Raw genomic sequence first — 27,842 nt, 5'->3', positions numbered from 1 at the left:
GGTTTTTTAGTGAGACAGACAGTAATAAATATTTGTCGGCGAAAGAGGCTGGAAAGTGATTCCTATAACCCCCCCCACGTCCGCCGAAAACAGAAAATAGCAGATATTGTCAATAAATATCGGAACAGGCAGCTGGAGCCAGAGTTTTATACCTCGCTTTTCCAGGAGGTTGGGCTCAAGAACTGCAACCCCTAGATCATTATCCTTCCAGGACAATTAGATCAGAGCTTGGTGGCTACACTAATGAAAACAGTTAAATAACAACAACAAATTTCCTCAGCCCTCCGGAATTCAGGAAATCATGTTCTAGCACAAGTCAGCAGATACCATGTGGGAGGAATGAGAAATGAATCCGAAACATTGCAGTTGGAATATTGACTTGATTCACCTACCCTCAGAAGATTACTGAATTCCAGTCTTCCTGGATGCTAGCAAAATAATCTCTTCACCCAGTCATCCTTTCCAGACTAATTAGGAACTGTAGGTGTCTTGCTCTGAGGGGAAAACAATCAAAGTAAAGCCATCTCTGCATATGAGGATGGAAAAAAGAATACAAAGAAACCTGCTGTTAGACACCTCACTGTACCCATGTGTCCAAGGGCAAGGGAGCAGGATCTCTCCTTGGAGGAGGAGTCTGTTCCAGAGCATTAACTTTCCCTGCAAGAACTTTGAAGAAATTTTCAGTCCCCCTTCAGTGCTCAGCAGAAGATCCTTCACTGGTTGTAACCCTTCTGTGTACCAGAAGCAAGAGGAGGAAGATTGCTTGGGAAGAGCAGGCCCTGAAATCCAAAGCCCAGATGCTGTATGTGGCAACTCCCTCCATGGCTCCAAGTAAGTCCATCTGCATACAAGACAACCACCACCACCTGAAATTAACTGACTTTCCAAAAGGAGTTGTTATTGTATAAGAGCTTTTGGTTATATAAAAGCGAGGTTATGACTTTCAGGTCTGTTGCAAAATGTCACATTTAATTTCAGTAGCTTGATTTTTATTTCAAAATTTTTTTTTAATGCAACTACTTAATTTATTTTGAAGTGTCTGTATCACCTACTCACCATTTCCATAAAAAGCATAAACATCAGTTGCCTTCCTTCCACTGGATTGAAATCTGAGATTTTGGGGCTGCCTCCTCCCTATTATTTATAGCATGAGCAGTTTTTGCAGCTTCTACAACACTTTTCAGAAGCTCCTGTTAAACAGACTAAAGAACTCGAAGAGAAAATTCACAAATTATTCTTTTCCCCATTTATTTCAACTCTATGAAAGCCCCTTTGGAGTTATAACTTTACTTTGTTTTGAATCTCCTCTACCTTCTCACATTCGGCAGCAGTGCTTCCCTTCCACCTAGGTCAGGAGTTTTCCTTTTCAGCCTGTGGCTTTGATGTGTTCAGGACTCAAAGGCTATGCTGGGAAAAGATGTTTACAGCTACAGGTGTGATCTTGGGATCTCAGAGGAGTGGTGGGTGCAGGCAGCCCTGGGAGCACCTCTGGCTCCTGGTGCATCCCAGCTGGTGTTGCAGCAGTGAACTGTGGCTGCCACTCCTGGGAAGGTGCAGCCTGATGGCAGCAGGGATCCTGATCCTCCCAGCGCCGGGTCATGGAAGAGGATGAGTGAGCAGGAATTTGGGGAGCTCTTCACATTATTTCCAAAGTGGTTTTAATAAGCTGTGCTATGCATTGCAGTAATACCTGTCAGGCATTGAATTTTGATATTTCAGAGCTACTTTTTGCAACAGTTCTGCTCTGACCTGAAGCAGTCTTAATTGTCTCATTACAACTTATCTGCCAAGGACAGACCTCGCTCATAGCTTTCCATGTGGTTTTTCACAAAGAGTTCATGGAAACACAGGCCCTTAAAAATACATGTGAAAGGACTTTTGGGTGGTCAACCAAGGTGATGTTGGAGTGCTTGTTGGAGGGAACAAGTGCACTGACCTCTCAATTCAGGAGCTCTGGAATTTGATCCAGATGAACAAAAAGTGAAAAAATGAAACCACCCAAAGAAAACTCCTGTAGCAGGATATGTGCTGGCTGGCCCACACCTGTGTGCTGCCCAGGTGGCACAGGGCAGGAGGAGCTCCAGGGCAGAGTTTGGGTGCATTGGCCAAGCTGTGCAGGGAACTCGGACAGCCTCATTCCTCTGCCAGACTCTTGCCAGGAGCAGTTTAATGCACGGACACTAAATTTACCCACACTGTGTATGTACCTATTGGATCTAATTAATGGCCAAACACACTTGAGCCCACTGGTTGAAAAGGCATGAGCAATGCATGTGTAACTAATAAACATCCTGAGCAAACCCTGTGTCTGCACATTGATAGTGTAACAGCACCCCCACCTCCCCCGGCTGAGTGTTCCACGGCCCTGGCTGATGCTGCAGCGGCTGCTGCTGTCAGGCAGGCGGGAGCAGCCACGAGTGCAGAGATGGGCACTGGGGCAAACCCCGAGTGCTTACTGGCAGGGATAGCCAAGTGGACTGCCAGAAGATTTGCTTTCTTTACAAAGGCCTGTGCTTGGCTGAAGGGTTGTCTTGGGTCTATTTCCATGTTCACCTAAAGGCAGCCATGGGCGCAGTAACAGCTGTGAGAGCCATATGGCTTGGCAGGAGTCTGGAAAGAAGGGAACTTGGGCACATGGTGGCCACTCCCAGTGCCAGGGGATGCATGTTTGGAACATGTGTCAGTTGAGGTGTAGAACCAGCTGGTGAGCAGGTTACAGGTGATGTGACCTGGCTGTAGGTGGTGGAATTGGCTCTCTGGAAAGGTGAGCCTTCAGGAAGGTCACAGTTCAGTATAAAGATGTTGTGATGCTGAAATGTGCTGCCATCCCTCATGATTTGGGTGCTGGTCCCAGCACTGGGCATCCTGGGCAGGGCTGTGCCAGTGCAAGGTGCCTGCAGGGACTGTCCCTCCTTCCCTGGGACGTGGGGAGGTCTCAGACTTCATAACAAAACACACCCCACCTGTCTAGGAATTATATCCATCTCCTCTCAAAGTCTGACCAAACTCCAATGGCTTTAGCTAGTGCAGGGTACTGTCTTGAGAACTTTTCCCCTGAAGGGTCAGAGCAAATGAGGTTTATTTTCATGGTGATTGCAAGAGTTAGTGAAGAATTCAGATTTTTTAAATATCACAGACTGCTGCATAGATGTTCTGACTTGATGCTTGAGTGGCTTGGGTCAGCATCCCTGTCCATCAGAGGGGATGAGCGCTGACCCCCCCACTGACCTGCAAGTGTTCTTCAGTAATTAAACTGGGACTCTTTCTTTTCATCACACTTTTCAGTTTGGGTTCATAATTCTGTTTTAATAGGGCAGGAGGTGACCACTGTCACATTGTTAAACACAGTGTTGAAATTACATTTTAGTACCTTAATAGAGACTTTTAAAGAAAAGCCATTCTTTTAAAGGTACTTTTAGAAAGGCATTAGAACCTTAGAGCACGCAGGAAAGGGGGAGGACAGTGCCTGTGGAAATTGGGGCATCTGTGGCTGCAGTGTGTGCGAGGCCGTAGGGAGCAGCAGCCCTGGCTGCCCCTGGGCTGTGCTGGGTTCTCTGTAGGTCACAGCGTTTCTTTTCACAAGGTTCTGCATGTCCAGGAAGAGGAGAGAACTAAATTTCAGTCTCACAGAGAAATTTGATGCATTTTCGTGATTGTGTAATTGAGTGATACCTTTGAAGGCAAACACAGCCCTTTTCCCCATGGATTTAGCAGGAGCAATTAGAAGTGAGAACGCCAGATATCATGTGCTTCAATCATAGACAATTTGTATGAATTCCTGTATGTTGCCAAGACATGAACTTTTTGTTCTTATTGTATTTTTCTGTAAATATTCCTGCCGCTAAGTTGTAAAGTAAAGGTAAAATGTAAATATGAAGATGTGAACTATGTTCCCTTGTCTCTAGTACTTTATCTCTTATTTGTTTAGGGAAGGCACACAAAGGCTTGTTTGTATTTATGCCAATTCTTTGTCCAGGAGAAACACATCAAATATTGAATGTAACACAATTAGTCCAATAAATTTTAAAGATTCTTATCTAGTAACTTTGCACTGGTCAATTTTTAGTATTTTCCAAAGCCTTGGTTGAAATTCTCCAATGGAGATGTTTCCCAGGACAGCAGCAGACAGAGGTAGTAGCAGAATTGCACACCCTCTGCAGCTCAGTAGCTCTGGGAATAGTGAGGCTTGTAGGTGAGGAAATCACATTGCATCTCAACAGTGTGAGGAGTGAAAACATGGAAGAATGGCTTTTGAAGGGAGCCTGGTGCTCCTGCAGTGCCGCTGTTCTCCAGTCACTCCACGTGCTGCTTCCCGTCTCAGGCGTGGGTCCCCTGTGGTGCAGCCGCTCCAGCCACCCCCCCAGGACAGGGAAAAGCTGTATGCTTCAGGTGCAGAGTCCTGTGAGGGTGAGGGCTCTGCTGTCTGGACAGAGAGGGGAGAAAGGATAGGGCTCCTCAGCTTTGGATTTGGAGAGGAGCTGGGCAGCAGTGGGGGAGGGCCCTGTGTCCCATGAGGGTGATGCACCCAGTGAGCCCTGGGGCACTGGGCTGGCTTAGAGAGAGGCTTTGTCAGTGCTATCCAGCCCAATCCCCATGGACCATCTCCGAGCTCCCTAGGGAGGGGACGCGTTCCCAGTGTGGCTCAGGGCTGCAGGACCCATGTGTGTTGTGTCCATGCTTGCTGCTGCCGTGCAGGGGCTGTTTCTCTGGCAGGGGCCCTGCACTGTCCCTGGGATTTCACCTTTGCAGCAGCTCTGGTGCTTTGCCCAAGCTGCCCCACCTGAGGCCTGGAACAAAAGCACTGAAGTGACAGGTCCAGAAACCTCAAGCTGGGATATGTGAACATCTGTTTTCCTGCTGGCTTCATCTTCGGTAGCTTAAGCTGGTGCCACCTGCCCAAGCTCCTCACCACAGTGCTTCAGGGAAGGTTAAGGCAGGTCCCACAGTGATCTCTGAAGAATCACAAGCATGTGATAAATAGTTAAGTATCTTCCTCTGCAGTCCCAAAGTGCAGGGCCAGGGGCAGGAAGGGTGTTCTGTGGCTGGTTTGGAGCCTGATGCTTTCTTCTTTCCTATTGGGGAGAGATTGATACTCCCAGCTCTTTTGGGAGTCTGGAAATCTCACCTAAGGCCTTGGATTGGAAGTGGGTCTCCATCGGCCAAGTCTTGGAACAGGTGGTGTTTGGCAGATGGGGCCTGTGTGGGTGCACAGTGGGGCACAACCTTCCTCTATGAGCCCGGCAACTCAAAGGCAACTGCAGTGGCTCCATGGCCTCCAGGTCCTCAGGGCAGGAGGGCCAGCTGGGAGCAGCTCCTTGGTTTCTGTGAAAGGTCCCCCATGCCCCACAGGTGCTCCATTCCGTGTGAGTGGAGAGATGGGGCACCACCAGGTGATTGCTGCAAGAACAGGAGCAATAAATCCTGGGATGAGGTAGGAATGGCAGCAGTGGGAAGCAGCCAGAGCTGTGCCCCCTGCCACAGCCAGAAATTAGAGCTGCTCCGTGGGCACACAGCAGCTGGCAGCACCCCATGTCAAGCAGAGGAGCTGGCAGGTTTGCCATGGGGGTGTAGAGGAGATGACTCCTCCCCAGTGCCCTCTATTTTCATCAGCTATTCCTATAAACTTCCTGAGGAGGCCGAAGCGTGGCACACTGGCACCCAAGATGCCTGTTCTCGCTGCAGCACGGCTGGTTTTGACCACAAATGAAGCCAAATTGCAGAACAGATTATTTTCCAGGGTGAAATGTAATTTAGTTACTGCTTTAAACTGAGAAAATATTTGGCTGCCTCAGTGAACAAATGTCTGCCAGGAGGGGGGTGAGAGGCTGAAGGTGGAATCCCCCAGCACACTTGCTGCAATGGTGAGTGCTGGCAGGGTGTGTCCAGGCCAGGCAGGTGCTGGTGGTGTGTCCCTGGGCTGTCTGGTGCTGCCAGAGCATCCCTGGGCCATGTCAGTGCCCCCAGTGTCCCTGGCCCCCGTTGGTGCTGCTGGGATGTCCCTGGTGACACTGGGCTGCCCAGTGGCCACATTGACTGAGTACCCAGGGCTCTGGGCATCCCGGGGTGTGGGTCAGGTCATCTCCATGACAACATCACAGCATCATGGAGGAAGGCAGCAGGTTGCCACGGTAACCAGGAGCATCCCAGGGGCCTCAGCCCTGATTTTTGGCTTTCCATGCTGCTTTGGGGATCCACCTCATGCCCACTGGGTATGCCCTCTGGAAGCTGTGGGCAGCACCCAGGGCATGGCAGCAGCCACAGGAGCTGGGTGGAGGCTCACCCAGGTGCAGGTGAGGTTTGTTTTCTCCTTCCTGCAAAAGCCATGAGATTTTCTTCTTTGTTATATGTATTTTTATAAATGATAATTAACATTAATAATATATTTATTATATTTCTGCTGTACCAAAAGCACCCACCCTACACACGGGGCTCAGCTGTGCCTGGCACCCCAGCAGACAGTGATGGGAAGAGGTGACACACTGCAGCTCTGGCCTCACACCAGGGATTCTTACAAAGGTGTTGCTGTAAAGGCAGAGTTGGGCCAGTCCATCCATTGCTGGCTGTCCCAGAGTTGGTCCCTGTGGGACAGGAAGAGCCGTGGTCATTGGCATCCCCACCTTGGCCAGCTCTGGGGGAACAGGCTGCTTTTGGCTGCTAAATACTCCTCCCACCAGGGCAGAGCCTGGGCAGAACGGGGGTGTCCCAGGAGGGATAGGGGTGTGGGGCCAGCATGTGGGGCTGGTGGTCAGTCCCACAGTGGTCCTGGGCTCCCTTCTGTCGTGTCTCAGTCCTGTCCCCAGGCTGGGGTTTGAATTCCCCAGCACAGGCCGCCCTTGCCAGTGCCCACTGCCCACATCCTCAGGGGATTCTCACCAGGAGCCAGTGTCTGCCAGCACGTGCCCTTCTGCCGTCCTGGGGTCCCACAGCCTCCCCCAACAACCCCGCAGACTCCAGTGAGCCCTGGGGGTCCCTGCCCAGCCCTCCTGTCCAGTCCAGGGGGAGGGTGATCTGCTGGGACTCCCCTGGCTGGGACCCTCCTGCCCAGGCCCTGGGGTGCTGCTGGCACAGGCTGAGGGCTGGGAGGGCCAGGGGGCCCCAGGGCAGGCCCTCCATGGTGCTCCAGCCCCATCCTGACAGAGGCATCCCCAAGCCAGCACTGGGCCACGTGTTCCTCCAGGCAGGGCTGAGGGCCCAGTGCCCTCATGCTCCCCCAGCAGTCCCTAACGAAGTCCATTTGATGACATTATTGAATGATTCAGTGCATTTTTTGCCTCTTACAGTACTTAATATATGTGCCTGTGTGATTCATTATTATTATTATTATTATCTAATAAAAGATTATCTGACTCACTTTCATGTTTCTTCCAATTACAAATTGAAATTGTTCCCACTCTGACCTTGCAGCTGCTGGATTTTCTAAAATTAGCCATAATGATGCATTTTACTAAGATAATTAATTAGCTAAACTGAGAAAATTGAGTAGTAGAACTGCTTCACATGCTGCTAATTATCTTTTATTATGTCATCTTTACATGCAAATAAAGAAATATTGTGATTATTTTAAATACTGTTTTCATTAGCTAATTCACTCATTAGTGCAGCGACAGCTCTGTCTTCCCCAGCAGCAGGAGCCTGTAGGGACTTGCTGCTGATTGACTGCAGGACTATGTCTTTCAGGTTGAGAAAATAGAGTTACACTCCAAATTAGGTTTATTTTGTCAATTTATTTTAATGGCAGCTATGGGCAGCGGGCAGAAGGGGGTCAGGGATGGTGGGAGAGCCGGGAGTACCAAGGACTCCTGCTGAAGGTTGGGGGGTTTCAGGTGGGGGGAGTGTGATGTAGGGGTGCTGCACCCCCAGACTTCTCTTCCCCAGGGGCCTTCTTTTTCAGGATGTGTCCTGTGGTCCCAAGCTCTGTTCCAGCCATCCAGAGCACCCAGATCTGCTCCTGGCACTGTGTGGGAGTCTGGGGGCAGTTGGGTGGGCACCATTCATGGTGCTGTGCAGAAACTCTTCCTGTCAGACACAGGCCGTGTGGCCACAGGGGCTCCGGGGCAGCAGCATTGGTGCAGAGGGAGCCCTGGAACTTCCTGCTTCTTCCATCAGAGGTTTCCTGCTCCGAGAGCTGGGTGGTTGGCAGGAGACAGTGGGGGATGCTCAGAGCCCCCCATTGCTCCCCGAGGGCTGCAAGTTGTGCTGACCTGAGTGTTAGCCACAGGCAGGAGCTGTGGCATTTGGGGAGCCCAGGCCACACTCACACACCTGCCAAGAGCTCCCAGAGCTTCTTCTCAACCCTCCGCTGCCTCCTGGGCAGTGAGTTTGATGTTCCCAGCTTGGCACCCAGGTCCCTTCGCCGGCACAGGCATGATGGGGCAGCAGATGCATTTTGCTCCCTACAGCCTTTTGCTCATAAATACCAGCTGTATTTATTCCAGTGGGAAATTTGGGGGGCAAGGAGGGCCACCCTCCAGGCAGGTGGTTTGTCACGGCCCTGTAATACCCCAGAGGTATGAACAGGAATGAGGACCGGCCATAGGGACGCTTCTGGCTCACTGGTCCGGATGAGGTTCCTGCTGGAGATGGGGTGAAGGCAGCATTGCAAGGTACCGCGGGAGTCACTGGGCAGAGGGGCCGCACGCCCAGCCCCGGCCGCTGCAGGCACAGCCCCCTCCTCCCTGGCCGAGCACCAGCGCGGTGCCACAGCCCTGGCAACGCGGGCACCGCAGCGCTGGAGAGCCGGGAGCCAGCGCTGCCTGCTGCGGGACGGGGTCCGGCAAGAGGGGACGGGCATTCGGGGCCCGGGGGCAGCGGGACGGAGGAGCAGGGCTGGGGTGCAGCAGGAAGAGGTTTCGGGCTGGAGCTGCGGGCACAGCCCGGAGCCTCCTGGCGATCGGGGCACCGGCCAGTGCCGGGGGAGGGCAGCAGCCCAGCCCCGACACGGCTCCTGCCCGCAGCGCAGGAAGCACGGAGCCCCCGAAGCCCCTCCTCGCAGCAGAGCTACTCCAAAACCTCTAGGGCCAAGATTTGTCTCCTTGAGGACGCTCCTGCAGTGGCACGGGCTCCATCCTGGGAGATGTGCAGCCCACTCCAACTGCACGGGTGACCTTGCTTTGGGCAAGAACTGGAATTAAGCACCTCCTGAGCTTCAGAGAACCTCATCACCCCATCACCCCATAATCCTGACTCCCTGAGGCCCTCTGAGTGCCACTGAAGCCTGGCACCTGCCCTGGAGGCCCAGCAGCTGCCAAAGTCAGCACCAGTGCTGGTCTGTGATCTGTGTGACAGTGGGAGAAACCAGTGGTGACAATGCCCCTGGCAGTTACTCAGCCCCCTGCCCAGCACTTCTGGGGACAGATGTCCCCAAGCAAGAGGGAGACGTTGGCAGATCCAGCACCAGCTGCCTCCTGGGAAGCCCCACGGTGCATCCAGCAAGTGCCAAGCCCAGTGGGCACAAGGCACTGCAGCCCCTGCTGCCCCTGCCACAGCTCCAGCCCCTGCTCTCACCCACCACTCCCTTTGTTTCCATGCACAGCCTGAAAACTGTCCTGTTGGAACGTCCCATGGGCTTCAGGAACCTCTTTCTGGGCAGAGCTCCCATGAGTTCCATCCTCTGCCTCCTGCAGCCAGCAGAGACCTGCTCTGGCTGCCTGCATTCTGTGGCACTGCCTGGGACAGCCAAAATGGTATCTCTAAGCCCCTGTTCACCATGGACATGTTTAAGAAACCCCTGGCAGCTCCATACCAAGGAAAGCTCCTCATTTTGTAATGGCAGCATCTGGGCAGAGAGGAGGAGAGTGGCTGGGATGAGCATTGGGCACTTCTCCAGCTCTGTAGAAGCCTGGACAGTGGAGTTCATGCATTGTTATGCCTCAAACACTGATGACTGGCAAGTTAGAACAGGATATGCCTGGAAAGGAGGGCCCTACAGAAGTAGGGAAGAACCTTTCTGGAGCCAATTTTCCTGTTCCACTCTGTGGTGACCAGACAGCACAGCGCAAGTGCAGATGTGGGGTCAAGGAGTGGGCAAGACAAATACAGGGGGATTGATACCACCAAGGATCCCAAAGTAGACCCCGACTCTTTTCTCTCCAGCAGAAAGCAGTGTGCCCCATACTGTTACATCAGACATAAAGAATCCCCTCCCTGGAGAAGGATAGGGGCATTCCCATGCCAACTTGGACGTATATAACCTGACTTTTTGTTTCACAGCTCCCACTCCCAGTGGATCTGTGACCATTATCCTGACCACAGACACTGGAATTGCAATGATCAAGTCTCATCACTGGATTCACAGGTGGAGATATTTGTCCTCTCCACTATCTACTCTTGTCCTTTCCTTCTCATTCTTTCTTTTGCTCACATATTTTCTTCATGTTATTTTTATACTTTTATAGAAAAACCAAAACCACACATCTACCTCCTTTCTGCTACAATGAAATTGTTTTAAAATACATCTGCCTCATATATACAGTGGTCTTTCAGTGTTCTTTTGCTCCGAGGGATTTATTAACAATAACTTACCCTGCCTCAGAGATGGGTCATAACAACCTCCTGGCCTGCCCTAGACCCAGAGTTTCCTCACTGGGGCTGAGCGTGTCCAAGCAGGGTCAGCCCAGTCCTACAGCCCCTCACATGTCCCACCAGCTTGCCCAGGTTCCCCTGGTGACTGCATTGCCCTTATGGAGATGGACCCTGCCTGGTTGCCTGCAAGGGGAACCTCCCTAGGTCAAAGAGCAAAAGGAATAAGCTGGAATAATGACAAGGGAGGTTTAACAAAAAAAACAGAGGGGAAAGCTAAGTGCCATGCTGGGAGCGGAAATCAAGGATGTGGAGCTGTTTTCTCATCACAGTTTGAAAGTGGCTGTCAGGAACACGGGGCTGCAGGTCCCAGGCTGGACAGGTTGGGTTTCAGCCTTTGGTTTCATGTTTCACAAGGGACAGGAGGGACACAGCCCAGCCGTGCACAGCCCTGTTCAGCCCTACCTACAGACAGTGCTTATGGAAACATGGAATCACAGGCTGGTTTTGGTGGGAAGGGACCTTTAAAGGTTATTTAGTACAGGCCCCCTGCCCTGGGCAGGGACATCTTGCATTAGACTAGGGTACTCCAAGCCCTGTCCAACCTGTCTTGGACACTTCCATGGATGGGGCAGCCACAGTTTCTCTGGGCAACCTGTGCCAGGGGTTCCCCACCCTCATAGGGATGAATTTCTTCTCAGTATCCCATCTAAACCTGCCCTCCTTGTCCTGTTCCTCCATGCCTTGTGCCCAGTCCCTCTCCAGCTCTTTTGGAGCCCCTTTAGGCCCAGGAAGGGGCTCTGAGCTCTCCCTGGAGCCTTCTCTTCTCCAGGTGAGCACCTCCAGCTCTCCCAGCCTGGCTCCAGAGCAGAGGGGCTCCAGCCCTTGGAAGATCTCTGTGTTCTCATTTGGTCTGTCTTGGTTTGAAGGACAGGTGTCTGCCAAGGAAGGTGGGAACCTCCGTTGAAATGGAAAATGTGACCCCCTTCCCTCCAAATTATGATCACTTTGAAATTAAGGGGCTTTCAGGCAGAGCTACGGGAGAAGGAGCAGCAGCTCTTTGCTGGTGTGTGTGTGGGTGCCAAGGCACACAAACAGCAGCGCCGGCAGCACCAACGAGCAGCAGCAGAGCCCAGGGCCGGCCTCTCCCGGCCGCAGGCCCTTTCCCCTCGGTGCAGCTCCGCTCGCGGCCGCCAGGGGCGCTGGTGGCTCCCGGCCGGGCAGGGCGGCTGCGGGGATTCCCCCGCGCCTGCAGGGGGCGCTGTGGCGCCAGCTCGGCCGCCTCTGCACGCGGTGATGGCGGCCGGGCCGGCGGGAGGGATGGCAAAGGGGCTTCCTTGGCAAAGCCCCAGGGGCAGCCGGGCCCCTCGGGTGCCGCTCGGGAGCCGGAATGGAGCGCAGCAGGAACCTCGGAGCGGCGGCTGCCGCAGCGGAGCCGGGCGCACCCGGGTGGCAGACAAAGCGTAGCAGAAAATTCCACAGCCGTAGCAGGAGCCGCGGGGTGTCCCGGCGGGCACGGGGGGTCGGGTTAACGTGCACTGAAAGAGCCGGAACAGCGGCAGAAAGCAGCGGGGCCCGGCAGCGGCAGCAGCCGGGAGATGCTCCCTCCGGGAACGGGGACGGGGTCGGGGTCCCGGGTTTTTCCCCTGAGGCACCCGAGTAGATGGTGAGGGTCCTTTCCAGTCAGATCGGGTGTTAATAAGGTCCCAGTTCACCGGCTGCAGCAACTCGACCGTTCCCCTCCAATCCCGAGAGAGAGCCAGGAGCTGAGCCCAGCCCTCACCCCCCAGCCAAAACTCTCGAGGTCTCTCTGCCCTTCCCAAGAGAAAAGCTCCCGGCTAAGAAGCTGCAGCCAGCTGCACCCCTTCGTCCCATCTTGGCCACTTCTTTTGTCTTTTAAGTACTGGTTGTTATCATTTCTTAGGCAACAGATGGGGGAAAATTCCCTGAGAGAAAGAAAAAAAAGGAAAAATCCTAATCTCCAACAGGACTCACTCCAGCAGCTCCATGTCCTCCCTGTGTTGGGGACTCCAAAGCTGGAGGCAGCTTTGCAGGTGGGGTCTCGCCTGAGTGGGGCAGAGAGGAAAATCTCCCCCTCACCTGCTGGGGATGCAGTGCAGAACATGGTTGGTTTTCTGGGAGGTCAGCACACACTGCCAGGAGCCATTTTCCCTTAAAAATACCAAAGTTCTTCTGCCTTAAATCTCACATCCACCACAAGTAGGGCTGGTGCTGCTGTTCCTGATAATTCCAGAATAATTCCAGGCTGGGTTGCCTTGGGGGTGGGATTTGTTATTTGGTCCAGAGCCATCATGCACATCCATCTTCTGCAGGTTTCTTGCAAGGTTGGGAACACTGGGGACACATGGACCACCCAGAGTGGCTGTTTGCAACCCACAGGCCCACCTTCATGCTGCAAAACTTGTTGCAGCAGAACTCTGCTGAGCTGTGTCCTGGTGCCAGCACAAACCCAGCACAGAGCAGCTCCCTTTTCCAGGGAGAATAATACCCCAGTGATGAGGAATTCACGTCAGACCGGGCCTGCTATCACTCTGAAAATAAATTTCTTTGTAATTTTGTGTAATTAAATAGTAATTCCCTCCCTAAGCAGTTGTTGGCCATTGGGATACAAAGCAACATTTATGGTTGATGACTGCCATGAGAGGGGAGCAAGAGCAGAGCCAGTGTGGTGGGGATGGGGAGGGGACAGCAGGGCTGTTGGGGGGTGGCTGGTGCCAGGCTGCCCCGGGACACTGGGGATGGCACTGTGGGCGTCCCAAGGAGCTGCTCCTTGCTGACATCCCACTGCAGGCAGGGAAACCCCACTGACTCTGCAGGCAGATTTGGGGATGCAATGTTGCCAGCCCAGTCCTGAGAGGGTACCAGTGCCAAGGCCAAGGCACAGGCTGTGCCAGCTGGCCTGTGCTGGTCCTGCAGACCAGCAGAGGAATAACTTGCTGGGTTTTTATTCGACTGTGACCTTTCAACTGGAGCCGAATCTCCAGCGCAGGGGCCAGGCACCAGTGGCAGTGGGGTGGGCAGTGGGGTGGGCAGCCCAGGCAGCTTAGCCAGGAGCTGTGCCACACTAGGCACTGCTGGCAGCACCACGGCCCATCCTTTTCCTGCCATGCCACTAGAATGCCTGGGATGGAGGAGGGAAATGGGGAGGCAACACAGGAGGCCACGAGCTGCATCCCTGCTCCAGTCTCCCACACCATAAGGTGGCAAGAAGCACCCTAATTACTGCCTCTAATTAGGAGATCAATTGACTCTACAAGGACTATGCAGCCACCTCTGCCATGGAGCAGGGACTTCCTGGCATGGCCCTGGGCAGAATGAGGTCCCATGGTGGGGGATCGCTGCTGCTGTTGGGCAACCCTGGACACAGATTCACTTTTGCTGAAGCATTTTTAGGATGTTCAGCTTCAAGTTTCCATCTGTGACCCCCAAATTATGGTTTTATTAATGTGAGGAGGCAGCACTGACCCAAGTGACGTTTAGTGGCAGTAGGAATGAGGGCACCCTTCCAGTGTTGGAGCAGAGGTCACCTTGGAGAAGTCAATCAGGCTGAACTCTGGGCAGCTGAATGTCTCCCTGGAGAGCCCACAGAGAGGCCAAAAGTCACCCCAGGCTTAGCAGAGATCAACTGACCACCCGATGCAGGCACCTCTGCTCCCAACTCTAGTCTCTCTCTCCAGGAATATCTCCACTCCAGGGACACAGGCAGGGAACATGGGTGGCAAGGGAACCATCCTCCTGCTGTGTTCCAAACCAAGGGCTTCCCAGAGCCCTGGAGAGGGAGAGCAAAGGTGCTGCCAGTCCCCGTGTGCCTCCTCTGGCACAGGGCTCCTCATGGCAGCTCCAATGGCAGTAACATGGCCAGGGAACAAGGTCACCTCGGACCTGGCACACAAAGACAGTGGACACAGGGATGGTGCTGACAGGGGTGGAACCTATGGGGTGGAGCACATGGGGATGGTGCAGTGCTTGCCGATATGTCCCAGCACACAGACTCCCACGGCCACAAGAATCCCAGCCTGCAGCCAGGCAGTGGCTGTAGAAGCCACCAGTGTTTGGGGGCAGGGGAGCAGCAGCTGACAAGCTGATATTGATTCACAGGGTGCCACTCCCTCCTGCACAGCCACAGGAGTCTGGGATCAGGGGGACAAGGAACATGGGGCACCTTTGGCAAGTGGTGGGGCAGGGGGACAGCTGGGGACAGTGCTGAGAGGCACTTCCCTCACAGCGTTGTGTGGTGTTCTCCTGCATGTGCTGCAACCCTGGCCTGAGGTTGGGGTCATCCTTCAGAGTCTCTCAGCCTGAAAGGGTACTGGAGGCTCCCCAAAGCATACTCACACCCCCAGACCCTCCCTCCTGCTCCCCTGAAGTTTGTTCTTGCTGAAACTTGCTGGAAATGGCTGCTCCTCATGCCCCTATTCCTTCCCACCTGCCTGACCGGTCCTGCGGGAAACCCGCATTTTTGCCCCAAAAATATGTGCCTGAAGTTTTTCTTGTTTGCTTCTGCCTTGCCCTGTCCCCTTTTTCTTCCTCCCCCACAACTTACCTGCTTTTGGCCTGAATAAATCTTGTCCTCCTCCTGGCACAGAATCACTGTCCCCTGTAAGAAGTCCCCCAAAGGGGACAAATCCCCATGAGTGGGGTCCTTCCTCCACACCAGCACCAGGTTCAGTAATGAACGACACCCTGGTGGCTCTTGGGTTTGGGCTGTTTTATTGTCAGTGTTTCAGGAACAGCAGCACCAGCCCTTGACGTGGTGGATGCGAAATTTAGTGGCACCTGGCTGCTGCCTGACTCAGTTTCCCCATCAGTGACACACAGCTGATGCCCCAGGGCCACATCACACATCTGCCAGGGCTGCACAGTGCCAGGGAATCTCGGGGTGTCAAAGGAGTTTTGGGGTGCTGTTCTAGGGCACTGTCTGTGGTGGGACCCACCCCTCTGCCCACACAGGGAACTGCAAATAGTTGGTACCATTAATTCACACAAAATAATTGTGCTGGCTCAGCAGGGTTTGTAACAAAATGATAAGGAATGGAATTTTTTTAAGGAATAAAATTATTTCATGGAGTTAAGGAAAATGAAACTGAGTTTTGCCTTCAAAAAGGAAACTTCCCTATTGCACAGCATTCAGCTCCAGCACAGACCTTAAAAAATACCCTTGTTTCCTTCCCTGTTCATCTGCAGTGGAGATCCTAGCTCGGAGGATGGCAGGATGACTCACGGCATGCAGGAAGCCACCAGCCCTAGCCTGAGTTTTGCTTGTCCCAGTGTCTGCCCCTTGTCCCTTGTCCCCTCACTGCAAAGAACCTTTTTCTGCCTCTGTTCCTGCAGCCCTGGGTGCTCCTGGCCCTCTGTAGCCAGGCCACCCCCTCCCCCCAGCTCCCTCCTCCCACCCCCATCAGCTCATGTCCCCTGGGAAAAAACCAGCTCCCCGGAAGGCTGTGGAAACAGCCTGGCTGGGGTGACGCTCGGGTAAACGGTGTTCCTCTCCTGGAGGGCCAGTGTGTCCCAACAGCTTTGTGCTTCTCTGCAAGGTGCTGGTCAAAGAAGGGCATTGGCAGCCGGTGGGAAGGTGCTGCTTGTGCCTGGGGGTCTGGCAGAGCCAGTGGCAAATCTTGTGCCTGGTGCCCAGCCCTGACCTTGCCCTGGGCTGCTCCAGATGAACAGCTCCCAAAAGCTGCCCCACTCAGCCCCGCCAGGCCAGGGAAGTCCAGCGCCCACACGGGAGTTGGGAATACTGGGCAGCCCAGCAAGTGCATCTCTTCCTGCTGCTAGCCTGGCAGCTGGGCTTGGCTCTGGGCAGATCCAGGCAACAGCTGTACGGATGCAGCAGGAGGACAGGAGGCTCCTCGCATTGAGCTGATGGCTGTTTAATGAGCTCATTTTCCTTTGCACTATTGATTTCCCTGGGCTCTGCTGTGAGTTGGTTTGCCTCTGGGAAACAAGGACTTGGCACCTCTGAGCAGGGCCCTGCCTTAAATCCACAGGATACACTGGAGTGGTGTGGGCAGGGAGCATCCTGCTGGTTGAGGCTGCTCCAGGCAGTGCTGAGCAGGCTTGTTTTTCCATCCAGTGTTGATGACAAAGCACAAAGCTCCAGGAGAGGGTTCACACCCCTGGGAAGTATGCCCAGAGCTTGGATTTACACCAGATACTGACAATGTCTAAGTGTGGCCTTGCAGCTGGAATAACTCAAACATGGCTTTTCCTGGCTCCGGTGCTCTGCTGCTGGCTGAAAAGAACTCCCATGCACGAGGACACATGGACCCCTTTGCACCATCACGGACTCTGCAGCCAGCACAGAGGGGCCTGGGAGCCCTGTCCCTCCCGCCAGCCCCTTGCCCTGATGCCTGTAGCACAGACCATCCCCAGCCACTGGCACCCCTGCCCACAGCTGCCTCCAGCAGCTCTGGGGCTGCTGCATGGAGACGGATGCTGTTCAGAGCCCAGCTTGGGTACTCACTGCTCCCCCTTGCCCTCTTTCCTCCCTGGCCACCCTCACTCACCTCCTGGCACTAGGGTGGAAGTGGAAAGGGGTCCAGCCTGGCCCGCCCCAGCACTGCCAGCTGCCCTAGCACATGGATAGGTGTGAAGCTGCACACCTGCAACCTGCAGAAGCCACAGGAGACCTGGGAGGGACGTGGCATTCCTGGCAGAGCCCTTGGGCACAGAGGAGAACAGGGGTCAGCCCACTGCATGCCCTGTTGGGGCACTCCAGGAGGATAAACAAAAGGAGCTGGAAGTCTAAATGTGCAATCAAGATTATGATTTAATTGGCATAACAAAGGCTTGGTGGGCTCAGGGTCATGACTGGAATATTAATATGGAAGGATGAAGCTTGTCCTGGAAAGACAGGCAGCGGATTAAAGGGAAATGTACTGTTTTGTATAGGAAGGCTGGATACATTTGGCTTGCAATCCAGTGAGAACCTGGATGCCATCCTGCCAAGCTGAGGGACTTTCCATGAGCAATTGCCAGGCTAACCCAAAATCTGGGACATCAGGGTGATGGAGAATGTCTCTACCCAAGCAGCTGGTGTGGTACCAGGACAGCAGGGAGAGTCTGTCCAGAAAATACTCCCAAGGCTTTAAAAGTGATTTTTTTCTTTGGGAAGAGGCAAGTAGAAGAGAAAGGCTATGGCTTTGCTTCTAACCTTAGGGTGTGGATGTGGAGTGTGGGGGGAAATCAGTGGGATGAATGCCACCCAGACATGAAAGAGCTCCTTGTCTTGCAGAGGGAAAGAGCTAGAGCTTGAGACTGGGAATAGGAACCTCTGGGGCATGGGAGCAAGATGCTCGGGGCTTTGTTCAGGTGTGGTTCAAATAGCTCCACAAATGGACAGCCCAAAGCTCTGTGAGTCCAGGACCAGGGTCTGGCCACCCTCATGGGGAAAACCTTGTCCTTAGAGCAACTTCCCCAATCCTGCTGGGTGCTGGCCTGCCCCTCTGTACACCTCAGGTGTCTCCAACTCCCCTGATATTGGCCATGGCTGCTGTTCATGGCTCACAGCCCAGCTGGAGAGAGGCTGAAGGACACCACAGCAATGGCCACACCAAAGGCCATGTCAGGATGGGAAATAGCCCATGCTGTCTCCAAACTGCCAGAGCAAACAGGAAGCAGGCAGACAGGTTTGAGTGTAAATGCATCCACTCAGAATGCAAAATCAAGAGGTCCAAAAGGAACAGAAAAAGGATTCAGCAGGCAAAGCAGTGAGAGCACATGGAGAGGAAGGGGAGAGGCAAAGCCAGGGCTGATACTCTGGGGTGGAAAGGGGAATGATGGATGCTGTGGTGCCAAGAACATTCACTGCCTCAGTGCCTCAGCCTGAACCAGCCAGGGTGTGCAGTCAGCACCAGTGAGAGGCAACAACGCTGCCAGGAACAGGACTGGGGAGCCTGGAGACACAGAGTAGCGCAGGCAGGCCAGGTCTGGATGGTCTGGCCCTATGTGGATACAGGCAGAGCAGGCAGCAGGAAAGCCAGGAGCAGAAGGGCAAAATCAGGGAGCTGGGACAGCAGACAGGCAACGCTGTGTGGCTTTTTTTAAAAAAGGAGAAACCTGAGTTCTTAGTGCTACTTTGGACTTCTGGAAAACACAAGGATAAGCAGCAAAGCAGCCCACAAACCTGCAGGGCGGCACAGTGGGGAGCAGTTGCCACCTCTGGCTTCTCAGGGCAAATTGTGGCAAGCCTGTTCTCATTCTCTCCTCTGACAGAAGAACAGGAAACACAGTGTGTACACTTGATGTTCAAAGGACTTGGACACAGGTCCATAAACACATCTCAGCAGCAAGCTGAAAATCATATCCAGCCTAACCCTGGTGTGAAATGAGTGCTGGTCCCAGCTCAGCATCCAGGCTGTGGCTGTCAGCAGGTAAGATCATGAGATACACAACTGCAGGCACAGTAGGAAGTAGGAAGATAGGAAGTGTGGGGGTTATGTTGGAAGGCAGATTCCTAACCCCAAACTCTCCCTACACAACACCTCACTGAGAAATTAGATAAACAGGCTTGGGGAGCAGGACATCATGGAGCACAGCCCCATACCAGCAGCATCCCAGCACATCCAGCACATTGTATAAACAAGGAACTGTATAAACAAAGAAATTACTCACTTGCAAGAAGCAATTTTGGGGGGAGGGACTGACATGCTAATTAATAACTGCAGAGCAGGGGGCTAACAGCAAAAAAAAGGGCAAACAATGCTGGGATGTGTGAGAGGGCTGTGGAGTTGCTGGAGGCAGCTCTGCCCTTCTCCACAGCAGCTGGGAGCAGTGGCTGGAGAAGGCAGCTATGTGTGGACATTGCCCTTTGTGCTGGTTGGAGAGGATCCAGATAAAGATGTCAGAGACATGGAAAGCATGACGGCAAGAAAACACAGCAAAAGTGGGACTGTTTAATTGGTAGGAGGGAGTGAAGGGGGCTGCAGCAGCAGTCTGCTGGAATGTAAATGATTCCTGCAACACGGAATCTGCCCATGCCAGATAACACAAATAGAATCAAGCTTAGATTATGACAGGGAAAATCAAGGTAGGCAGTGGGAATAATCTTCCCAGTCATAAGAAGGAGGGGCTGGAGTCTCCATTGCTGAGGTTTCTGAGAGAGCCGGGTCCACAACAGCATGGTATTACATGGTATTAGCATTAGCTGGTCCCAAAGGTTCCCTTGTTTTCAGGATTTAACCATTTCTGGGCAAAAACATATGGAAAACCCTTTTAGCTGGGGCCTGGCTGTCCTTATGGCCTGTGAAGAAGCAAAGGTAGAACTGGACAAGAGACATAAAGGGATAAACGGGTCTGTATGGGAGCACCATTGTCACAATCTCACAGAGATGTTGCAGCTGGGGATATCAAACCAGCTTCCCTCAGGAACAGACAGATGGAAAAGTCATAGGAATAAAATGTTGGGGTAAAACAAAGCAGATGAAGCTCATGTGGGCAGCAGACCCCCATACTGAGTGCTCAGTGAGAGCCTGGGGAAAGTGGAGCCTGGTGAGGAAATCTATCTGGAAACAAAATCAGCTGGGGACAGGGAGAGGAAAATGTGCCAGGCGAGAAACAGTGTGTATAGAGACAAGGGCAGTGTAATTTGAATTTGTGAAATAATTTCTGTTGTCTCAGTCCGGGGCAGTGATGGTCGATGGCTCTGCTTTAGTTGCATGCACTGGATGAGCAGAGCTCACGCTGAGACGGGTGATGGATGCTCAGGGACCTGGCTAATGATAAGCAGCATGTTAAGCACCCTTCACTCTCACTAATTGGAGGAGTGCTCAGAAGCAGCTCTGAGGTGGCAGCTCCAGAGTAATAAGAGCCACAAAACTTGAACAAAAAGTTAAGTCCAGGGGATGTCACTGGGAAACTGCTGGTGGTGGATCTTTCTCCCCCCAGGTAAAACTGCTGTGCACAGTGCCCCTGGGATTAAGTCTGACCAGATGAAGGTGACAGCTTCTGCCACCACAGCTGACCTTGGCAGCACCACATGGGGTCCACAGGGCTCATACAGCACAGGGCAGGAGGACGCAGAATACCACAGCTGCCTGCTCAGTCCTCTTCCTCAGTCCAGGACTGCAGCTGCAGAAAAGCATCAGTAAAAGAAGATTAGGTATAAATTCTTCATAGATTTAAAGTTTTATGTGTAATTTTTGCTCCATACTTGCCTGCAGGATAAGCTGGGCTGTGATACCGTGCCTTGTGGGACAGCCTCCCATGGGGTATGTGGAGTCCTGTGGGGAAGGAGGCTCCCAAATCCTCCCTGTGTGATCCATCACAATCTTATACCCATGCCATGAGCAGGATGCAGTGTTGGACAGACTCCAGGTTTACAGCACTGACAAAGCACAGAGCTCATGCAGGGACAGGGTGAGTGACAGCCCTGTGCACAGCACCCCACCTTCCCTGATATCAATTATCTGCAGCAGCAAGGCCCAGGAAACCATTTAATAATCCCAAATAATCCCACAGGAAAATTTACAACAGTGATCAGGTAATTTATCTGATAGAAGCTCTAGAGGACAAGGGAATTTCCTCAAATAACCACATCCACAGAAACCTCTGTCCTTGAATGAGGAATTTCCACTGCAGCCTACCTTGCCAACTCCCTAGACCAAGGCCAAGGGAACATTGGGGTCTCCTGCTTAGCCTGGAGGTTGACTGCTCCTGACACAGCTGGGCAGAGGGAACACAGGCAGGATAATCCCACAAGCAACAAGCAAAACCAGGGCCAAGAGGCATGTGGGTTGGAGCACCTCCAATCCCATGCGCAGTTCGGGCCACCCCTTCAGCAGCTCATGGAGGAGCCTCCCAGCTCCTTGCTGTTGGCTCCACTGAAGGGCACCTGACACATGGAAATTTTCACAAGGATCAGGCCATGGTGACCCCTGGAGCTGGAGAGTCCTGTGGTGCCCCAGATGTGTCCAAGCATCTCACCTGGGTTTCAAGTGCTCTTCAGATCTCACACTGCACCCCACTCTGCCCTAATTCACTCTGCCACACCAGTCTGGAAGATGTCGAATTCTGCCTTGATGACATGGTTAATTACTCATGGCTGCTCACAGGCTTCACAGGGCTTTAAAATCTGATCCCTCCCCTCCAGCTGCCTGCAGGCTCTGTGTTTCACAGGGGCAGAGGTGTGCTCCAACAGCAGGGAAGGGAAGGAGGTGTGCTGCAGCATGAGAGCAACTCCCTCTCCTTCCTGCTGTGTTGGATCTGGCTGGAACCATGGCTGAAGATGGTAGAAAAGGGCCGCAAGGGCAGTTCCATTGTCTAGTTTGCCTCACCACAGGCATTTAGCTGTTGAGCTCTGCTTCTTACCTGCTTTGCAGTGCGGCACCCAGCAGGACCTGGTGGCTGGACCTGCACGTCCCCCTTGACCAGGCAGCCTGGGGATCACTGCCCACCATTGAGTGCTCCCAAGCAAATCCTCCCAAAAGCCCCTTGCAAATGTAACTGATGCTTTTGCTGCTGGTGTGATTACAGCCTCCATCTCCAGTTTCCTGGCTTCAGTCTCTGGAATGGCCCTGACTTCTCCACTGCTGAAGGGGACCCACGACAGCAGCCAGGAGGGCCACCAGCACAAGCAGCAGGGATACATCTGCTCTTGGGATGCAACAGCATGAGCAGCAAGGGCTGGTAAACTTCTGTGCAGCCTGTCTGCAGAACCATGGCCAAGCCTTGCTGGGTGCTGGGTCCCAGGTAGTTCTCCCTGTGTCTGGCAGTGGGCCACGGGCCCATGGACACCCAGCTTTAGAAAATATCCCCTTCAAGGGTGTGAGATGGTTGATGCAGACAGGGATGGGTTTAGCCAAAGCATTTCCCAAACGAATTGACCTTCACTTCAAGCAGAGCAAATCTTTCCCAAATCAAATTACTTTTGTGACAGTCCTGAATCAGCTTAAGGGGGTTTGTTCTAGCAGAGAGCCACATACATTAGGTTTTGCTCTAAAGGACATGATTTTATGTGATCTCATCCCCCCTTTGAACCCCAGGCCAGAGACCATGAGTGTCTCCAGCCCCTCAGATGGTCCTGCACTATGCCTGGTTCCCAGACACAGGACTCCTGTAGTGGGTACATGCACAAACCCCCTGGCCCAAACTGAGCCTCTGTCAGCATCTGCACCATGGAGGTAGCAGATGAGTTACCCAACACCCCTGTCACACACAAACTCCAGTCTGAAGTGAAAGATTGGCACTTTCTGATTGTGCCTGTGCTGTGTATGGGGAAGAGTATGCTTGAGGATGCTTGAGCTGACCTAACCGCCAGGTGCAGCATACCCAGGCTGACTGTGACCCGGTGCTATGGCCAAGACATAGTCTGTTCATGCTGATGACTCCAGCACAATAACTCCAGTGGTTTTGCCCAGGTTTTTATCAGCATAAGCAATCTGTATTGAAATCTGCATATAGAGAAGAAGCATTCAGTAAAACCAGCACTGTCTGCTGGTGTACATCTTAACATACCTCATTTATGGTCCATTCAGAAACTATCTTGTGTGTCTACTGTCAAGTCTGCAGGACAGCTTCTGGACAAATGTACCCTTCTGCCTCGCTTTACAAATGGATCATCAAAGAGGGATGGGAGAACTGAAGCTCTGTCCTCAGTTCTGACTTTCATCTGGAAAGCCAGGATGGAGGTCAGACAGAGCACCTTGGTAGCAATGAGAGCCAAGCTTCCCCTCCAGCTGGACCTGGTCAGTGTGGCCATTCATTGGCATGGGAAGATGCCCAGCAGAAAGGAGCTGAGGAATCCCTATGCTGGGACAAGCGGGACAGACTGGCAAGACTATTCTTCGTGTAAAAGCTCCAGAGCCCCAACAAAGCCTCCAGCTTGTAAGGAGACCCCAGGTAACCATCGGAGACACACCAGCCTCCCCAGAACTGGGCAAGTGAAGGATGCTCTGAAATGTGCAAACATTCAGAAGGCCACAAGCCAGGGGTTGCTACAACAGCAGCAGCTGAAACTAATTTACTGAGTTGGAAAAAGCCCTGCATCCCTCTACCACAAGATGCCTATGGCTAACAGCAGTTATCTGCTTCTTTAATGGTCTCTTCAGCCACCTTCCAAAACCTGCCCTGATCCCAGGTGAGGGCTGCCACCACAGAGAAACCTTTATCTCCCTTGTCTTGTGTCATGGGGTGGGAGATCACCCAGAGGGGACACCAGTCATTCTGCCTGCCCCTGCAGAAGCCCAGCCTGCCCTGAAGGCACCTCTGGAGCATCCCTCTCTGTAATGGAATGAGATCAGCCTGGGAACACTTGGCATTTCTTCAGCCTTGAGGGACTCTGTCCTTTCTGCTGCCAAAGCTGTCCCTGCAGCCGCCAGGGCCTGTCCCTGTGGTGGCAGCATACCCAGCACTGTGCCTGTGGATGCCCGAGGGTTGCCCAGACCCGTGTGTGCCAGCTGGGCACGTGCATCCGCCTGGCCAAAGTGCTGCAGCCCCAAGGTTTGCCCGGGCAATCAGTACTGCCGCTGCATCTTAAGCAGGGATTGGAAGTCTCTGGGGCTCCTGGCCAGGACATGCAGCGCCTTTGGCACTGTCTGCAGGCACGGCACAGAGCTGCGGTGCCTCTCAGCCCAGCACTCTTGGGGGGAGGGTGCACCTTCTGCTGCAAAATCTGCCCTTGAAAAAATCAGCAACTTTTGTGAGTGGCATGTGACGTTGGAGGTCCTCTGTCCCTGGTGGCAGCTCGGCCTCTTGCTGCTCCTCACAGAGCTGCACACAGGGGCTGCCAGAGCAGAGTCACTGCACACAGGGAACGCGATACAGGTCACAATCACCCACCTGGGGATGGCTGATGCTGTGAGTAACCACCTTTGTTTGCATTTTGCTTTTCCTGATTCCACGTAATATTGGTTTCAAGGGAAGTACATAACGGTAATGAGTTTCTCTTTCAGGGTGGGGGACACCTGTAAATCAGGGCCACAGTGGATGTTTGTGCATGTGGTGGGCAGTAGCATCCACACAGCACATTGCAGGTAAGGATGCAGGTAAGGATGTGTTCTGGTGCCAGGCTGGCCGAGCTCCCTGGGAGGCAGGCTCCTTCTGGGCAGTGAAGTATGGGAGTATCCTGAGCCCAGAGCAATTTTCCCAGGGAAGACTGCCACAATCCCTATTTGTAAATGCTAGAATGTCAGATTATTATTACTGCTACTACTATTATTATTATTACTTCTTAGATCAGAAGAGAATTATCCCAAAGACTGTCTACAGTGATGGGTGCTGGCAGCAACACTATGTTCCAGGTGATGCCTGACCCCAGCTCTGCTCAGCTGCACTCACAGGGGTTACAGCCTGAGCCCAGGGGGATTTGGAAACAGTCAAACTCAGGATTTAACCCTGTTTTCCAGAGAGGCTGAGGGAGGTTCTAGTACTGGCAGGACGCTGAGGTCACTCAAAAACAAAGCTCATGCTGGCCTTGTGAGGGGACCAGGTGGGAAAGGTCACAGTTTGGGCACGCTCCTCAGTCCTGTGTGGGGGTTGCAAGCACAATGAATTACTGACTCTGGAACAGTTCTCTAAATCACCTCGTCCAAAACACAGCAATCCCACTCTGTAAATAATAAACAGACGTAGCCTGGATTAAGACTGAACTGGCAGATGAGTTTCTGTTATAAAATCATACATTCTTTTTTTTGTCCAGTATTGGAACCCACAAAATTGAGAAGCCAAGAGAGACATCAGTGCTGGACAACCAAGGTGGGGACACGGCCCTTGAATACAGGTGAAGGAGCGGGGCTGCTTTCTCCTGGTGAAGAGTTAGCAGGGCCTGACCCACCAGCAGTCTGCAAGTACTGATAAAGCAGTTTCAAAGATAATGGACTCAAAACCTTCTTGGCAGTGCCTGGTGATACATTAAGGAGCAGTAACCACAAAGTCCTGAAAGGTTAAGGTGGAATGTTGGGATGGTGCAGCCTTCACAGAGGTCACCAGATAGGTGGGGGAACATCTGGCCACGGAAGGTGCTATGGCTCAGGTAGGCAGAGCCACGGGTGATCTCATCCTGTGCTGATCATCAGCGTGGTGCTGGGAAGGGACCTCTGGAAACCCCTTACATAACCTCTTGTGGTCCTTTTCCATCAAAACTTCTGCAATTCTGTAACAAAGGTGTTATAATGTCTTTCCAAATTACACTTGCCAGGTGAATCTGGCAAGGGAATTTGTGCTTTGCTTTATCCATCCCTAACCCCTGGGCAGCCCATTTTACATGTACAGCAATGAGCCACTCCTTTAGAGACCAACTGAGCAAAAAGTGGTTGATCTGCAAATAAGGTGCTTTGGTTTCCTGGTTATAAAATACCAATTAATTCCATGTTAACAGGCATTCTTCGCTCTGAGGCTGAAGTGCTGCTCTAGAGACGGAGCGAAGATACAGCACAGGATGATGTTGGTTTGCCAAAGGTTGCCTGGTGCAGGATGAACACATCAGGTACAGGCAAGGCTGGTGGATAGAGAAGGAGCAGGCAGGACTAGGGAATGGGGAAGGCACTGGAGAGGAATACTGCATGTGTGCTGGCCTTCTGTAAGCAGAAAGAATCTGAACCTGGGGACAGGAAAGACAAAACATACACATGAGATCTCAGCAGTGTCCACCAGTGCCATCCGTAGGCAAGGAGCCAGACTGAGGGAGGAGAAAGGATGGAGGGTGGAGATGTGGGTTGAAGCAAGCAAGAAAGGATAAAGGAGAATGCCGTGGAGAAGGAAGACTTGCTTCACTGGGAAGAGCACAGTATACTGGTCTGTGTGGGGGACTTGGAGGAGCTGTGGAATGGGGTGGATGTAGCTCCATGATGGATCCATGTCCCTTGGCTGTGTTTAATCTACAAGTGTGCAGTGATACTGCGTGCAGAGGACACCAGCACTGCCCAGTGGTGCTGCCCAGCAGACCTCCATGACCAGTGGAAGAGCTGTATAGCTCTGAGGAGAGCATCTGGGGAAAGCCAGGAGGCATAAAGGGAACATGCCAGCCAGACAGCACAGGACATCAGCGCCAGCTGGTGCTGAACATGCCAAGACTTCAGCACAGGACTGTGCCAGCTTCCCAAGGGGCCTGGCAGGCAGTATGGCTGCATGAGGACTGCCCTGTACTCAGTTCATCAATCCGAGTCGCAGCAGTGCTAATTATCTCCAGCAGTGTGTCTTTTGGTGCCAGAGCATCTCTGCATCAGCAGGGAGGATGGAGTGACTGCACACTGCCAGCTCTGCTCCTCTTCCCCAGCATTCCCACCTTCCCAGGCAGAACAGCAGGCATGGCATTGCGGGCCACCAAAGCGAGGGTGCTGTTGGTCCAGCTGCGGGGTGCTGAGGTGGAGGAGGGACTGAGGGAGCCCTCAACACTGTGTGACCAGGAATAGGCGTCCCAAGGAGGTCTGGTTGTGAGGAATTCCAGTGGAAAACCCACCTCGGCAGGCTTGGCTCACCGTTTTAACTGGTGCTGGACCCGAACCCTGCCGGACCCAAACCTTGCCGGTTGCTCCACGCCAGCTTTCTCCCTGCAGAGGTGGGTCACCCAGCCCGTGCCCTGAGCCTGCTCCCAGCCCGTCTCCTGGAGCACCCCTCTGGGCAGCGGCATTCCCTGGAGCATCCCTCTAGGGGCATTCCCTCCTCCCGGGCCTGTGGCCTCCGAGGCCGCTCCCGCGCTTCGCTTCCACGCGGGGCCGCCCGCGGGCGCCTTCGCACCTCGAGGAGCTCGGCGGGGCTGGGCGGCAGCGCCTGCGGGGAGCGCGGCGCGGGAACGGGGCAGACACAGCCCCTCAGCAGGGCCGAGCGGTGTGGTGCGGTGCGGGCAGGTCCCGGGGCGCTGCGGGCAGGTCGCGGCGCGGTGCGGGCGGGTCACGGGGCGGGGCTCGGGCCCGGTTCACATCCGGGCAACGCGCGGCGAGCGCGGACGTGGAGCGCGCGGGCGGGGCGGCGGCGCGCGGGGGCGGCGGCGCGGCCAATCAGCGCCGCGCTCTCATCGGTGCAAACAGGAGCACAATGGAGCGAGCGGCGGGCGCGCTGCAGCCAAGCTTGGCGCGAGCGCCGCGCGGCTGACGGGCCGGCCCGCCAATGGGCGGCGGCGCGCGGCTCTGGGCAGCCAATGGGCGCACCGCGGGGGCGGGCCCGGGCGAGGTTAGGGTGTCCTTGCAGGGTGCTGGGCTAAACTTCACCAAATAAAAGCTGTTTGTGTTGGGGCGGCTGCGGAGCCATTTTGGGTAAGTTCTGCCCCGAACTTTGGGTTCGCCCGCCCGGCGGGGCCGGGGCGGCAGCGGGGCCGCGCCGGGGCGGTGCTATGAATGAACACCCTAACCTCGCCCGGGCCCGCCCCCGCG

The 27,842-nt window shown here is 53.7% G+C and overlaps 2 protein-coding genes across 7 annotated transcripts in view; both read left to right on the top strand.

Annotated features, from left to right (window-relative positions):
- The window catches only part of RALGAPB (Ral GTPase activating protein non-catalytic subunit beta), a 66,048-nt gene extending 62,008 nt beyond the window's left edge, over nt 1-4,040 (top strand). For all 4 annotated transcript variants that reach the window (XM_042021690.1, XM_042021689.1, XM_042021688.1 and 1 more), the window contains one exon: nt 2-4,040. In XM_042021690.1, the coding sequence (XP_041877624.1) occupies nt 2-195 (194 nt within the window). In that variant the 3' untranslated portion in view covers nt 196-4,040. The remainder of the gene's footprint in view (nt 1) is intronic.
- A 23,556-nt stretch (nt 4,041-27,596) lies between these two features.
- The window catches only part of CHD6 (chromodomain helicase DNA binding protein 6), a 92,086-nt gene continuing 91,840 nt past the window's right edge, over nt 27,597-27,842 (top strand). For 2 of the 3 annotated variants that reach the window (XM_042021681.1, XM_042021682.1), the window contains exon 1: nt 27,598-27,725. The gene's annotated coding sequence lies outside the window, so the exon portion shown is untranslated. Of the gene's footprint in view, nt 27,726-27,842 lie in introns of all 3 variants that reach the window. The other variant, XM_042021680.1, reaches the window with a different exon arrangement.

Source organism: Corvus kubaryi, unplaced genomic scaffold, assembly GCF_017639235.1.
Source record: "Corvus kubaryi isolate FWS band 111438036 unplaced genomic scaffold, C.kubaryi_AGA036_p1.0 37157, whole genome shotgun sequence".
NCBI lineage: Eukaryota > Metazoa > Chordata > Aves > Passeriformes > Corvidae > Corvus > Corvus kubaryi.
Note: the sequence above shows the minus strand (reverse complement) of the source record. Positions and strands in the feature narration are given on the sequence as shown.